Raw genomic sequence first — 14,477 nt, 5'->3', positions numbered from 1 at the left:
TAGTATGGAAAATAATTGTATGTTTATGAAAGAATGATTAGCTAGGGAATGTGCTGAGGTAATAAAAAAAAGGCATGAAGAGAGCAATTTAAGTTAATATCTACACATCATTTTATGTAACCACATCACAGTAGGGGGTCCCAGTTAATTAGATTCCTTTAGTTAAATAGAAAAATATGAAAAAAGAAAATATACTTTGGTTCTAATATAATTTGCATTAGCTATATGGGGAATAATTTTGTTTCTTTTCCATCATATATATATATATGGCATACATAAGACATACAATAGATTTCTTACAATACTTAATGTATCTCTTTGCTTAACTATGTTACTTGGTGACATAAACATTAAAATATTACCTTAATTGAAATATTTAGGTACAAAATACATAGGAGCTCCTGTGGAATATAACTATATCTGTGAGTAATTTTCAAGTTAAAATACAGACAATAGCATGATTCTATATGCAAGTACAAATTAATGTATTTTAGTTTTCGCCTAAAGAGATTTATATCATCTGTAAGCATATCCAACTATATAGATATATGGAATTGATTCAGGAAAATAGCTATTTTTCCTTGGGTTTCTGATTAGCCTCAACTGGAAGCTATCAAAGATGATTAAAAAATGCAAGAGTACCCCCTCCAGTTTTTATTTTGTGAAACTGTTACCAAAATATCATTTAAAGGAAAAAGAGACTGACGGCTATTACACTATGTAATATCTCTATCACACTGTAGAACAAAATTGTGATCTCTAAAGGTGAGAGGCAAGGAAAATATTACAATTTACACTTATGTTAAAATTGTATTTCCTCTTTTATCTATCATAAATCTATGTACTTAACTACATGGACAAACATGTGATGAACATTGGTAAAAGTATAGTTTCGTGATGAGACAGCCTCAGAGCAGTCCAGCAGATATAAGGTGCAAATAAATAAGTTATTTAAAATATTCTAGTGGATATAGTTCTAAAAAGATGAAATTATTTATAATATTTTGGCCCACTAGATCACATTATTAATAATTCAACAAATACTGAAAATGACAACTTTTAGTGATCACGTTTTATATTCCCATTTTTCATAGCATGTCTCTAAAATCTAACATAGTTTTTCTAATTACTGAAGATTTCAGTTTTTTGAACCTCAATTTATGAGACAATGACAACAATGACTAAAAGCTGGACTGAGCAGACCTAGAGCATTCTTACAGAAGAATCACCAATATGATAATTGAATGGAAAGTCCATAAATTTAATATTAACATGGGGATAGTTGGAGACTAATTATACCTGTGATTTGTTGCTCACAATGGAGTCTGGGACAGCTGGCACCTCCATGTTCATTGAAACTTCTTTTTTATCACTATCATTTTAGTTATCAAATACATATCCAAACCTATGTTATTCTGATTTTTAAAATAGGTTTTAAAAGTACATGATGAGGCCCTCCCTGATGGCACAGCAGGTTAAGGCACAGCACAAAGAAGCTAAAGCCACTTCAGCATGAGTTCGACCCCCACCCCGGAGGTGACCCACATGGCACAGTGGATCTCTCTTGACCAGCCAGCTGCTCCCCTCAGCAGTGTATTTCATCAGTCAGCCTGTTCTGCATCCCACTGTGGTGAATCCTCTCACCACCTCTGCACCTCTAGCCCGTACTCCAGTTCTTTGTGCATAAATAAACACATCTCTTAAAAAAAAAAGTATATCATAATAGGTTAAGAGGTTAGTTAACTCACTGTCTTCAGAGTGAATTTATGTTAATTGATGCATAATGAGTCTTTTTTTTTTTTAGAATATACTGAAATCATTTCACACACAAACTAAACTTGTTTCTAAAGACTTAACAAATGAAGTAGGTATATGATTGAAGATATATTCTGTAAGTGGAAACTTTAATCATTTCATTGCTTATTAATCCAAGTTATTCAATCAGTGCTAGTTATCAACCAGATCAGAACACCTCGTAAGTGTTCACTGATATATTTTACAATCAGTAGTTAGTATCAGATTTCAGTGAATCACAGGCAGGTGCTATTTTGTTCATATAATTTTATTGTCTAAAAGATATCTCTTAATCCACTGGAAAGTACAGAAAATAATGGCTTTGCAAGGAATTGTCTTGTTTATTTTGCCATGTCTAGTACTTCACATCCTTTTAAAATTGTTAGAACATAGGTATCACCTATAGAAGTGTTTATTAGGGCTTCTCTATTTTTTGGTTTTCAATTACATGACTTTTAGTTGAAAAGATAGTTGTTTAATATTGATAATCTACTAAAACATGAATTAAAAATCCTGAGTAATACAGATGTCATACTTATTCTTCTAAATTATACTTTAAAAAATATTTATTTATCCATACAGAACTGGGGTATAGGCCAGAGGTGCAGGGGTGATGAGAGGATTCAGCAGTGACACAGTGGGGAGCAGAGCAGGGAGATGTACTAAAATACACTACTGAGGGGGGCAGTGGATGGGTCAGGAGAGGTCTGTTGTGTCATGTGGGTCATCCCCTGTTGGGGGATCGAACCTGTGCTGCAGTGGGTGTAGATAATTTCATAGTGCTGTGCTTTTACCTGTTGTATCACCAGTGAGGGCCTTAACTTGTACTTTTAAAGAAAAGAAACCAGTAGTCAAATCTGATATAGCATATGCAAAGTAATTTTCAAACTTAAAGTCTGCGTAAGGTCAGAAGCTAAAATTCAGGTATATACTTCACAGTTAGCTTTTATCTTTAATAATAAGCAGTAGATTGTCAGAACTGATTTTCAAGGAAGCTTAAGATACGTGTGATATCAAATTATAAGTGGTCCTGACATCTTTGCAAATCAGAAATTAATAATAACCAAATGCAGTGGATTCCATTTCAGTCTAGGAAAGAATGGAAAGATTTTTACAATGGTTCACTCCACCCACTAAATTTTTGCTCTGATTCATGACTAATATAATCAACATCTTTGCAATTCAGTAATGCTGTCTTCAGGTTTTTCTATTACTGTCATAAAGGCAATGTTCTTAAAAATCTCTTTCGATTTTCATTCACAAACATGACGCATAGTGATTATTTTTAGTTAATCAGTTTGAGCATAATATAAATATTTCTAAAAGCTTTTGTTACAATATGTGGTGGACATTGTGATAATCTTGTAAATACCATACTATGCAGCAATGTGCCATTAAATACTTTGTTTTAAATAATTACTTGATCTGTATGTATAGTAAAAATAACTGAGCTGAGCTGTTACATTTTTCCTTTATAATTCTTTGTTAATTGTTGTATTTTTCAAGAACTGGCAATTGTGAGATATAAAAATCAGCTGCAAAATAAGCTGTACTCTCTTTCACCTTTTCTAATTCTTTTTAATTCAAAAGCAAATTTAATATACAGAATGTAGTAGACTGCAGATAAACTTATCAAAAACCTGTGTACGTTTATTTATTGGTCAGAATACACCTGCCACTCATCTAAGGTAACCATCTATGGGTGATTTTGACTATTTGAGTTGAACATAAGTTATGAACTGAGATCTTTGAGGGCAAAATAAATAAAGAAAAAAGATTGTGCTTTTGTGAAATTGGTACCAAGAATATCATATCCTTTCTTTCATTTATCACGCTAGGTCACACTGCTAAAGGATAAACTGTTATGTGACCTCTTAGGTAATAACCACTATACTGTAAAATAGAAGTGTGACATAGGCATTAAAATGTGACAGGAATATGAAACGTTTCGAATACCTGCCCATAGGAGACCTGGAAAGTTAAACTGAGTTCAAACACCTTATTCATATTGTGAAGAATCTAGTAAATAGAACTAGAGCAAACTGCCAGAATAAAATACTTGAACTAGTATGTTTGAAAGCTTCCATCACAGTCTTTTTAATGTCAATTTACATTTTGGATTGCAGACAACAAAAAAGAGTCCTCAGCCAATAGATGTTTGTTTGTTGAGATTAACAAACTTAGGTGCTACTTAAAAAATAGATAAAAATTTCTGAGTATTTACTTGATAAAAAAACCTAAAATTGATAAAAATCGATTAATTTTTTTTTACCTGAATCGATGTGAAGGTAATATAATACAAACTAAAATAAACAGCACTATAAAATAGCAACAATAATAATAATGATAATAATCCTTTCTGAACATATATCTTCATAATGTTTTGTGTGGAAAGGGAAGAGCATCACTGGTAAGTGCTATTTTTAAGACACTTTATTCATAAAAGGGTAACATGGTGTTCTAAACATCAAGCATTATTTTTATTATAAAGGCATATTCTAGAGGACTATAGGTGAAAAAAAAAATCTGTCCTATCCAATCTTCCTGGAAGAAATTCCAGCAGCAGTCTGTAAGGTAAATGGAGTGTGGAAAAACCAATTCACAAATTGCAGGCTTGGGAAAGAATAACGCTGCTTAGAAAATGAAAGTCGATCAAGATTGGAAACATTTCACCTGTTTTCATTTAAATCTTCAATCTTTTTTCCTGCTGGTCTTAGAAACAGAATATAGCAAAATGGGGCAGTAGGGAGTATGAACTCTAAATATTTCAAAACGGCCATGTTGACATGCTCAATGGAATTTTCTGTGGCTAAAAGAAAACTAGACATTTGGGTAATCTTCCTGTTAAAATACTGTTTATAAAACTAAAACAGCAATTTTCTATTATGTTTTTGGTCTCATTGCAAAGGCTCACTTTAATTTATTAATACAGAAGTTTAACAAACTATCATGGAATTTAAAAAGTGGAAATCACTTGAAATTACTGAACTAGTCCTCTGATTTCAATTAAATATATACTAATCCCATTTCAGAGAGGTTCACAATAACTAAATAAGGACCCCAAAATACTTGTCATTTTGACATTTCCTCCCATCTGCATCAAAGTATTCCAGAGTCATAAGTACTTTATCAAAGTGTCCAAGCTCAATCTCTCATGTAAAGAGACTGTTTTATAAACAGTCAGCCAGGGAGGTGACCCACATGGTGCAGCAGACCTCTCCTGACCTGCCCATTGCTCCCCTCCACAGTGTATGTCAGTAGATCTGCCTGTTCTGCTCCCCACACTGTCTCTGGTGAATCTGGTGCATCTCTGGCCTATACCCAAGTTCTGTATGCATAAATAAATAAATCTTAAAAGAATAAAAACTCACACCTATCTTACAAGGTATAAGACCCCCTATTAAAAATTACCATCTTTGGCCCTCCCTGGTGGCGCAGCGGGTTAGAGCACAGCACTGAGAATCTAAAGCAGCTTCCGCATGAATTCGATTCCTGCCTGCCCCGGAGGTGACCACATAGTGCAGCAGACCTCTCTTGGCCCGCCCGCTGCTCCCCTCAGCAGTGTACTTCGTGGATCTGCCTGTTCTGTTTCCCACTCTGTCTCTGGTGAAGCCTGTCACCGCCCCTGAGCCTCTGGCATGTACCCCAGTTCTGTATGCACAAATAAATAAATCTTTAAAAAAAAAATTTAAAAGAATTACCATCTTTGTTTCCATTTTTATAGGTAAGATTCATGATTTAGCCAGTACTTGAACTCAGACTTTTAGATTCCAAAATCAATGCTCTTTACCTATGCAAAAGCCTACACTGATTTGTTCATAGAATGATGGACTGACCTGTATATGTATACTGTTACTGGACATAATAACCTAGTAATAATGAAGCCAATTTGAACTAGGTATATTAGTCCAAGAGTACAGAGAAAAACCTGAAAAAGTGGGTAAGGAACTGCGGTGGAAATTCCCAAATGACTTTAGTTTAAATGTTAAGAATATTAAAACTATAGATAAATCACACTAAGCTCTTGTCTCTGTATATGCCTCTGCCTGTGACCTATTGCTGATCCTAAAGGTAAAAGAGAAATGCCTGCCCTTCAGTCACAAGGGGTAGAAGGACACATCACAACCCCCCGAATAAATCTGAGTGCTTTTCCTTCCCTCCCCAGGTGGAATGTTTTCCTGTTCCCAAAACCAAAAATCCTTAAATTATACATAAAAAAATAAATTGTTAACGAACAATTTCTCTGAATCAGAAACTCTTTGCTGGATTAATTCACCTTTCACAGTCAATTTATGAGTTGTATTCATAATCGCATATTGACAGGAAGCAAGTGAGGACTGTGACCCAAGTCGCAGATTTTAAAAATGGTAGTGTAACTCTGAACTCAGAAAAATTTATTCCAATGATAGCACCCTAGACTACTGGGTTACATTACCTTTTACTCAGTGGTTGGAATAAGTGAATCACTGAAAGAAATATAAATATGCAATGTCTCAACCAAATTCTTTTTCTTTTTCTTAATATCCAAGGGGGAAGGTTTATTAATAAGAAAACAAAAACAAAGAACAGGATGTTAAAGACTCTTGCACAGACACCAGTGGGCCGAAAGACCTGTACTGCATAGTCTCAGACGGCAGTCTCTGGGGAGATCTGCCTGGGCTGCTTTGCAAAGGTAGAGAATTGGGGAAGAGCAATACCTGCTTAGCCACAGGGGGGCAGGAGAGGGTGGTTTCTTGAGGAAACATTATTTCATACCATGGGCACAGTCCATTGGTCCTTGGTCCTTCTGAAACTATGACTTTTTTATTCTCTCTCTCCCTTCTCCTCTCTCTTTCGCTCTCATTTTTTTCATAAGTCTGATTGTGCTAAACACAACTATACTAACTAGTTTTGATTGTACCCAAGTGCAAAGTGCCACTGTTGTAATAAATCATGTAACTCTAGGGCATCATTCATCCTCTCTTTTTTAGGATTTAATCTGTTTATTAACTTCATTTAAAAATAATTTGTTTTAAGATATATCACATTTTTGTCTTAGGAATATTTAAAAAGAAAATGCCATAAAATATTAAATGACATAGATGGACCTCTTGTATACAATATTTAGCAAAAGAAGCTAGATGCAAAAAAATACATACTGTATGCTTAAATTTATATTGAGTGCACAGACGGGCAAATTGAGCTATGTTGTTAGCATTCAGGACAGTGATTACCCTTGAAACAGGGCAAAAGGAGCTTCTGGGATTCTTGCATTATTCTACTCCTTGATTTAACTGACAGTGTTCTCCATCATCATGAAATGGTGAAACTTCATTAGAAAACTCTCATTTTGCTAATTTAATTTAATATTACTTTCTCTCATCTAAAGAGATACATTACATGTGCTTTGCCCAAGGAAAGTTAACACTCCTACTTAACATTGTAAAGTTCTTTTTTATATATAACAAGGCAGGTTGTGGAGGTATAGTTCATGTGCAGTACAATTCATCCTTTTTAACATACTGATCTATGATTTTTGGCAAACATATATTTATGCAACATCAACACTATTAAGATACATAGCAAGATCCTGAACCCCCAAATCTCCTCATAGCCTTTTTTAGACAACCTCATTCCCCTACTGGTACCACTAAGTGATTTTCTGTCCATCTATCTTTGCCTTTTTCAGAATGCCATATAAATGGAATCACACAGTAAGTATTAATTGAACTCTAGCTTCTTTCATTTGGTATAATGCACTTGAGATTCATCCATGCTGTGTGTATACATTAGCAGTTTGTTCCTTTCTATTGCTGAGTAGTGTTAAAATATATGGATATACTATATTTGGATAGTTTCCAGCTTAAAGACATTATGAAAAAGTCACTATAAGCACTAATGTATAGGTTTTTATTTTAAAAATGGGTGATATTCATATATGTATAGATAGATGCGTATAATGTATATACATTAATTCCAATTGCACACAGAATATTTTCTATATTGTCCTTGGTTTATGATAGTTCTGATATTTAGAGAATCTACCAACCAGTTTAAATTAAATAAAAACAAAGTGGACTCAAATAGCAAACATCTGAGAAAACAGATCTCTTAAAAAAATGCCTCTCTTAAAAATATGTAATCAACAGAATTATGAACAAAAATATTCTTAAAGTCTTGAACTGCAAAAAAATTAAAATTCAATTGATATTACTGTTTGGATATGAATTTTAAGTCATAAGAAATTAAGGAAGAATAGGTAAGAAAGGCAACATGTTAAACACCTTCTTCAAAATTCCTTCATTTAACCTATTATAAATTTGACACAACTGGTTAGTACATCACACCCATGATCATTGGGAAAGGATTTGAGTGACAAAATGGAATCATGGTAGGTGTTACCTAGCATGTTGTGGTAAAGTGGAATGGCCCGTCCAGGGGTAGTAAATGCAGTCATGACTAGTGGGACCGCTACACCTGCAGGCAATTACAGAACAGAAGACATCATTCTCCATTCACAGGGTCATGCACACACATGCACCAGTGCTCACACATGGAGCCTCGGAGAGGAACAGGGGGAACAAGCACACCAAGTACCTATCCATCAGGCCAATGCAGTCTTCAATACTTGAGCCTATGCACCTGCAGGAGATTCAAATTTTAAAAATACAAGAAAAAAGAAAAATCAGTCATTTTAAAAAAGCATCAGGAAGACCAATAACCACGGTGTCATGATCTTAATTATAATTATCAATCAACTTTTGGAATGCCCTGGACTTAAAGCCAGCGAGAAGATGATTGCTTGATAAATACACAGCAATGGACTGCAATTACTGCCCGGTAGAATGCAAAAAAAAAGTCCACAATGAAGGAAATTTGACTGTTTCTTGTGGATAACTTCCAAACACATGTAGCTCATTTCAAACAATTTAAACACATTTGGATCATTCATGGTATGTCTTGGTAAATAATTTGGTATTTCAATCATTATAATTGGTTTCATGTATACAATTTCTTCTCTAAGGCCTAAGTTTAAGTAAAGAACAAAATCAATAAAAAAGAAACATGACCTTTTCAATATAATGTAATAACCTGATGCTTAATATTCATTAAAGATTGATTTTGGCAGAAAATGAGTTAACATGCTTTAGCATGATTCTCATGGATACTTTACATAATCATTTTATTCCATTCCTTGCTTGTGACTCTCTTAAAAACATACTTATATTTAAACATGAATTCATTTAAAACACAAATTAACTAGTTTCACCACACTGCAGTTTATCTTGACACTTTCTTCTAAAATAGCAATGTCGTAATAGGCAAACAAAAACACGTTTTAAAACTGCCATGATATTTAACCCAAACAAAAACAAATGAATAAATAAATATTCTCCAAGGAAGTGAATAAATTGAGACCCAGGTAATTAAAGAATCCACTGAAATAAACATGTAAGTGGATCATGCAAGTACATAAAATTCTAATGTTTAACTCCGAGAATTTGATTGTGAACTATGAAAATATTCTTTCTTCCATTTTCCAATGTGCTTGAGTTGTTTTTTTGCTTTTGTTTTTGTTTTTTCTGCCTTTTCTCCCATCAAGCACATATAGTTACTGTGTATTATCAATTTTCCTCCTATAGCTACAACTTGTAGAACTGTCTAATTCTGCTGGGAATATTTTTTTTCCAAACTCTAATTTCAAACCAAAAACAACCAAACAAAAAGGGTGAAAGTGAAAATCGCTATGTAACTCTAAACATTGGCAAACAAACTATGTAAGACAGTAAATACCACTATTCTCTTGTTCATCAATATCTGTTATTCCTGGTAGAGAGAAAATTCTTTTACATTCTGAAAACAGTAGACAGGGAAATTTTTAACATATACAAATATGGGAATTATACTGTGAGAAAAATATTTTAAAAACACACATGCAAATAATAGCTAGAGAATATAGCATTGTACTGGTATCATGATATATATTTTAAACCATTATGAAATGGAATACTACTGACAATTTTTTTAATCATCTTATATTTTTAAATTTTTATTTAATTCTGAATAACTTACATCTGTGTTTCTGTTATCTATAGCGTGTATATCTCCTACAAAATTAATTGTAAGTGAGAATCAGAAAGTTATAGTTAGCTCATAATGTGTGTCTTTATAATAATCTTTGGAAGATATAAGCTCTTGAAAGTAAATTTCAATTTGAGGGGCGAAGTATGAATTTACCCAATCACCTGAGGAGGTATCCAGATACTACCCCAATAACCTTTTTATTTATTTATTTATTTTATTTAAAAAGTAGAGAGAAAAAAGAATTAACCATAGGCAAAAATGCACTGCATACTAAGTGTTCCCACAATTCAAGATTTAGGAAAGAAGAGATGAATTAGACTTTTCCTATTCTCAATGAATTCACAATTTAATGATGATAAATGCAGGAATAGATGTGTGCTGTATATTGTGACAAATATACCATTGATCAGAAAAAGTGGCTTACAGAAGCCCAAGAAAGGATATCCCAGCTTCTGAAAGTCATGGTGTTGCTCATAGAGAAGTTAGGAAGCTGAAGTTCAGGGCCCAGCAATCAGGGTTGGAGGGGCAGTAAATTCTAAGTGTGTAAAGATCAATAGGGCCAGTTTTGAGAAATGTAGAGTGTATATGAACAGCTGTGAGCATTTCTGAATCTTTAGAGAGCAACATATTAGGCACCAGGCAGAGGGAAAAGAAGAGCATTAGACAGAAACTAAAATTTGAAACTATTTGCTTAGGAGCAAACTTAATAAAAAACCACTGTGGAGTCTTAAAGAAGTGGTGAAATTATAGATTGGGGTTTTCCATCCATCTTGTTGGCTTGTGAAGGATAGTTAGTGGGTCATGTACCCCTTTGACACAAAAGCTGTTTTCGTCAATGAAAGGGGAATAAAGGACTGAACTAGGGAAATGATAACTAAGATAAAGGCAAAGGGACATTTCCAGAAATATTTTGACAGATAGAGGAGAAAGAAAGAAATGTATGGTTAAAGATTTGGTGAGGAAGCGGAAGTGACAGAATCCAAGAGGAGGAAAACTTCCATGTGTGTGTTTGAGAGGAAAAGCTGAAAATTTCACTCAAATTTTCACAACCATACCTTTTTTAATTAACTGAAACTCTTTCACTACATAAATTTTAAAATAATGAAAAGGATTGCTAGGAAAGAGAAAGCATACATGAAATGATAATAAATCAAATTCAGATAGTAAAACACTTAATGAGATTTTTTTTAAGATTCCATAAGAAATGAATATCCTAGTCCATGTCTAAAAACCAAAATTAAATTGACATTTATCATGGATTCAAGTGATGTTATTGAGGAAACTATAATAATTCTTGACCTTACCGCTACTTAATTGCATACTAAATTTAGTATACAAATCCTCTTTAAAACTTCTCTCTTGCTAGTTTCAAGCATAAAAATCATTCCTAAGTTTTACATCCTTGCTCTACATTGAAAAATTCTGTGAGGAAGTTTTCTAATGGAAGCAAATAAATTTTAACAATAAAAATTCACTGTACTGGGAGTCCCTAATGGTCAAGGGCTGAGCCTTGTTCATTTCTCAATTTACTTTCCATTCTATCTAATGACAATAGGGGACAGTATACCAAACTTGGAGAATGAATGAAATGAGAAAAAGTTGATAAAGTGAAGGCCCTCTAGTTAAGGCAAGAAGAAACAATGTTATTTTTTTTCTCTCTAGGAATTTTAGTGAGAATCTCCTGAAAGGGGCTAAATGGATAACCTATTTTATAAGTTTATAAAGAATGTATTAAAGCCAATATATTTAATGTACTTTCAGAGTAGTAAAAATGCTTTTAAGGTATTACATAGATAATTTTATTTTCAGAAAATCATTAAATGGTATTCAAAGTAAGAATGCTTCTTCTCAAAATAAAAAGTGATTTGAAAGACTATTTCCATTACCTCGGTTCTTGAATTATCGAGCTCACATCCTACTAGCATGTGCATGTAAAAGAAAAGCTGTTTTCAAAGTGGAGCTGACCTGGTATGTTCACACTTACTGACTGGTGAGTAATTACCAATATTAGGAATAAAAGGAGTCACCTGGCCTATTATCCCCACTACCTCATGGCCATTTTTAGGAAAAGACTCTCTCTCTCCATACTCAACTTGAAGAGCAGTCGCTGATTATGAGTACAGCACAAACTCATTATTTTGGTACTCTCAGAGCACAGCACTGCCCAAGCAGGACAGGGGAGGATTTGGGAAATTAAGAATCCAGTATTGGGGAATTACCAAATTCTCTCCTGAGATTGGGGTCACAGGAGAAGACAAAGTGAGTGAACCTGGATGCTACAGAAGTAATTAGAGAAAAGATGGCATGAAGCTAGATGAACTCAAACGCAAACATCCTTAAGGACGAAGTCAAGCACTACATATTCATTTATGTCCGAAGATCTCCAGGAGTGCCATAGTCAAATTTTGGCTCACCATACATCTGCAACATTGATTTTAGAAACATCTATTTCCTTGGAGTTTCCAAAAGCCAAATGTTCTGATGAGATTCCTTCCCTATTACACCTTTATCCTCCAATTTGGCTGACATCCAGATTTTGTAACTGCAGTAAATTTATCTCTTTATTGCCCCTATTTCTTCTTCCACTACATATGTTTTCTTTTATCTATAATCATATGTGATATCATATAATCATGAGTTAAAAGGGCTAAGAGGAAGACATACAAGTCACATATCAACACTGTGAATCTATGGTCTTACTTTCATTTCCCTAATGGCTTCATTGTAATTAGATTTGCAAAAACAGCAAAAGGTCTCATTTTGAATGGCAACAGCTGTTGACATCAACATTATATTGAATAATTTACTGCTTTAATTTTAGCTGCAAACAATAAAACCCTCTTATGGATGATTATTTTAGCAGGCAAAGTATTCTCTTTCTGTTGCTGACTGTCTCCTGCTCCAGGAGTAACACTAGGTAGCTTCAGGAAATACTCAACCCCAGTGTGCCAGAAGCTTCCAAGCAGTTTTTCCCTTCTAGATTTCTTAAAAAAGAGTATTTGTGACAATGTCAGTGTCCTCAATCTATATGTTTTTGTGTGCACCAATGAGTTCGCCTTAGCTCCTCTAACCTGAATTTGAATTTGAATGGCAGTATATTACTTTACCTTCTGAGGATCTGCCAGTTCACAAAGTGACTTAAGATGATTTCTTGACCTGCAGAAAAGTGTAGCAGCATCTAAAATTTGATGTCCTCTTGGCAGGAAATGTCCTCTTGCTTAACTTCTTCAGTATCCCTGAATGGCTACCCCTTACCCCAGCAGCAAATCTTTAATGCAATCTCATACTTTCCTGCCTATTTAAATACCCAGGACGATTCTCCACAGCAAGTGAGTGTGTTGTATTCAATGTGCACAAGCATGTGGACACTCCCTACCGGCTGGTGGATAGAGCATGTGAAACTGCTCCAGAATCCAAAAGTATTTACCTTTTGGAACAAAGAAAACGTCCTGACTAAAATAGCTTTGTTGTAATTTTCAGAAATAGTTATTAGGAATTGCTAGATGAGTGACACGATTTTTTCTTACAGTTCAGTGTTTTTTTTTCTGCATTATGTCTTTGAAATTCAATTTTTACAAATATCAAAGGCAATCTAATTGGCATTCATTTTACAATGTATCTATTTGAAAACAGAAAAATGTATGCCCATCTTTGATTTGCCCTATAATAAACAAAGAAATCCAAGTTATAGTTAACCAGGAATAAAATTACTTTCACAAAATGTACTTGGAATTTTATTAGTATATATATGACTACTTTTATTTTTTCTACCATCACTATGTTTGCTTATGGCTTGCTAGAAAAGGTTTCAAAGGCAATATTCATCAAAGAGAAATAGCCTAATTTTAAGCAGCTTATAACAAAGAAACAGAAAATCTCAGGTAAAGATTTTTAAGCACAAATCTCAGAAGTATGAGGACTTCCCTGTCTTTGCTGTTATTGCCAATCTCCAGAAAAACCTGGAAGACTTTTTACATTATATAAAGCATATACTTAACTTAGCTTCATAAAGGTGTCAATAAAATAGTTACAGGGAAGTGTTTAGCAAATATTTTAGAAGTTATACATTTGATTTCTTAAATCATTGTCCCAGAGAGGATCTATCTTATTATCAACCTGTTAAATATAAAGGTGAGTAGACTTTTGCATTATCCATCATATTACACATCCAGTAAACAGCAGAAGGGATAAAGACACATGGTTCCCCTTGGACTGGCAATGAAGAGACGGCTGAGTCCTTAGCCAGCTCAGACACTTACCCTTGGGTGCAGTTTGGATGGCATGGGTGGCACTCCCGATCCTGATCAGCATACTTGAAAATGAAACTGTTTGCCCCCTGTAAGCCATCTGGGCACTTCTCCACACAGTTTGGGCCATCCTTAAAATGGGAACACTTTGTACAGTTGTCAGGCCCCTGATGTGGGAAAACAAAGTAAAACAAAATAGAGAAAAGTGGGTGCCAGTGATTCTCTAATACAGTCATGTGACTTAGGGATGCTCTCTAGGGAGCTCAAGAACATTTATTTTTTTAAAGATTTATTTATTCATACAGAACTGGGGTACAGGCCAGAGATGCGGAGGGTGAGAGGATTCACCAGGGACAGAGTGGGGAGCAGAAC

General features: G+C 34.2%; 1 protein-coding gene across 4 annotated transcripts in view; it reads right to left on the bottom strand.

The window, feature by feature from the left end:
- Window positions 1-14,477, bottom strand: part of ERBB4 (erb-b2 receptor tyrosine kinase 4) — a 942,163-nt gene that overhangs the window by 224,515 nt on the left and 703,171 nt on the right. For 2 of the 4 annotated variants that reach the window (XM_004674330.2, XM_004674332.2), the window contains exons 15-16: window positions 14,118-14,272; window positions 8,371-8,415 (exon numbers count right to left, since the gene is read on the bottom strand). In XM_004674330.2, the coding sequence (XP_004674387.1) occupies window positions 8,371-8,415; window positions 14,118-14,272 (200 nt within the window). Of the gene's footprint in view, window positions 1-8,175; window positions 8,251-8,370; window positions 8,416-14,117; window positions 14,273-14,477 lie in introns of all 4 variants that reach the window. The other 2 variants (XM_004674329.2, XM_004674331.2) reach the window with 1 other exon arrangement.

The sequence above is a fragment of the Condylura cristata genome, unplaced genomic scaffold (genome assembly GCF_000260355.1).
Source record: "Condylura cristata isolate star-nosed mole 26May11 unplaced genomic scaffold, ConCri1.0 scaffold00002, whole genome shotgun sequence".
Lineage (NCBI taxonomy): Eukaryota > Metazoa > Chordata > Mammalia > Eulipotyphla > Talpidae > Condylura > Condylura cristata.
Note: the sequence above shows the minus strand (reverse complement) of the source record. Positions and strands in the feature narration are given on the sequence as shown.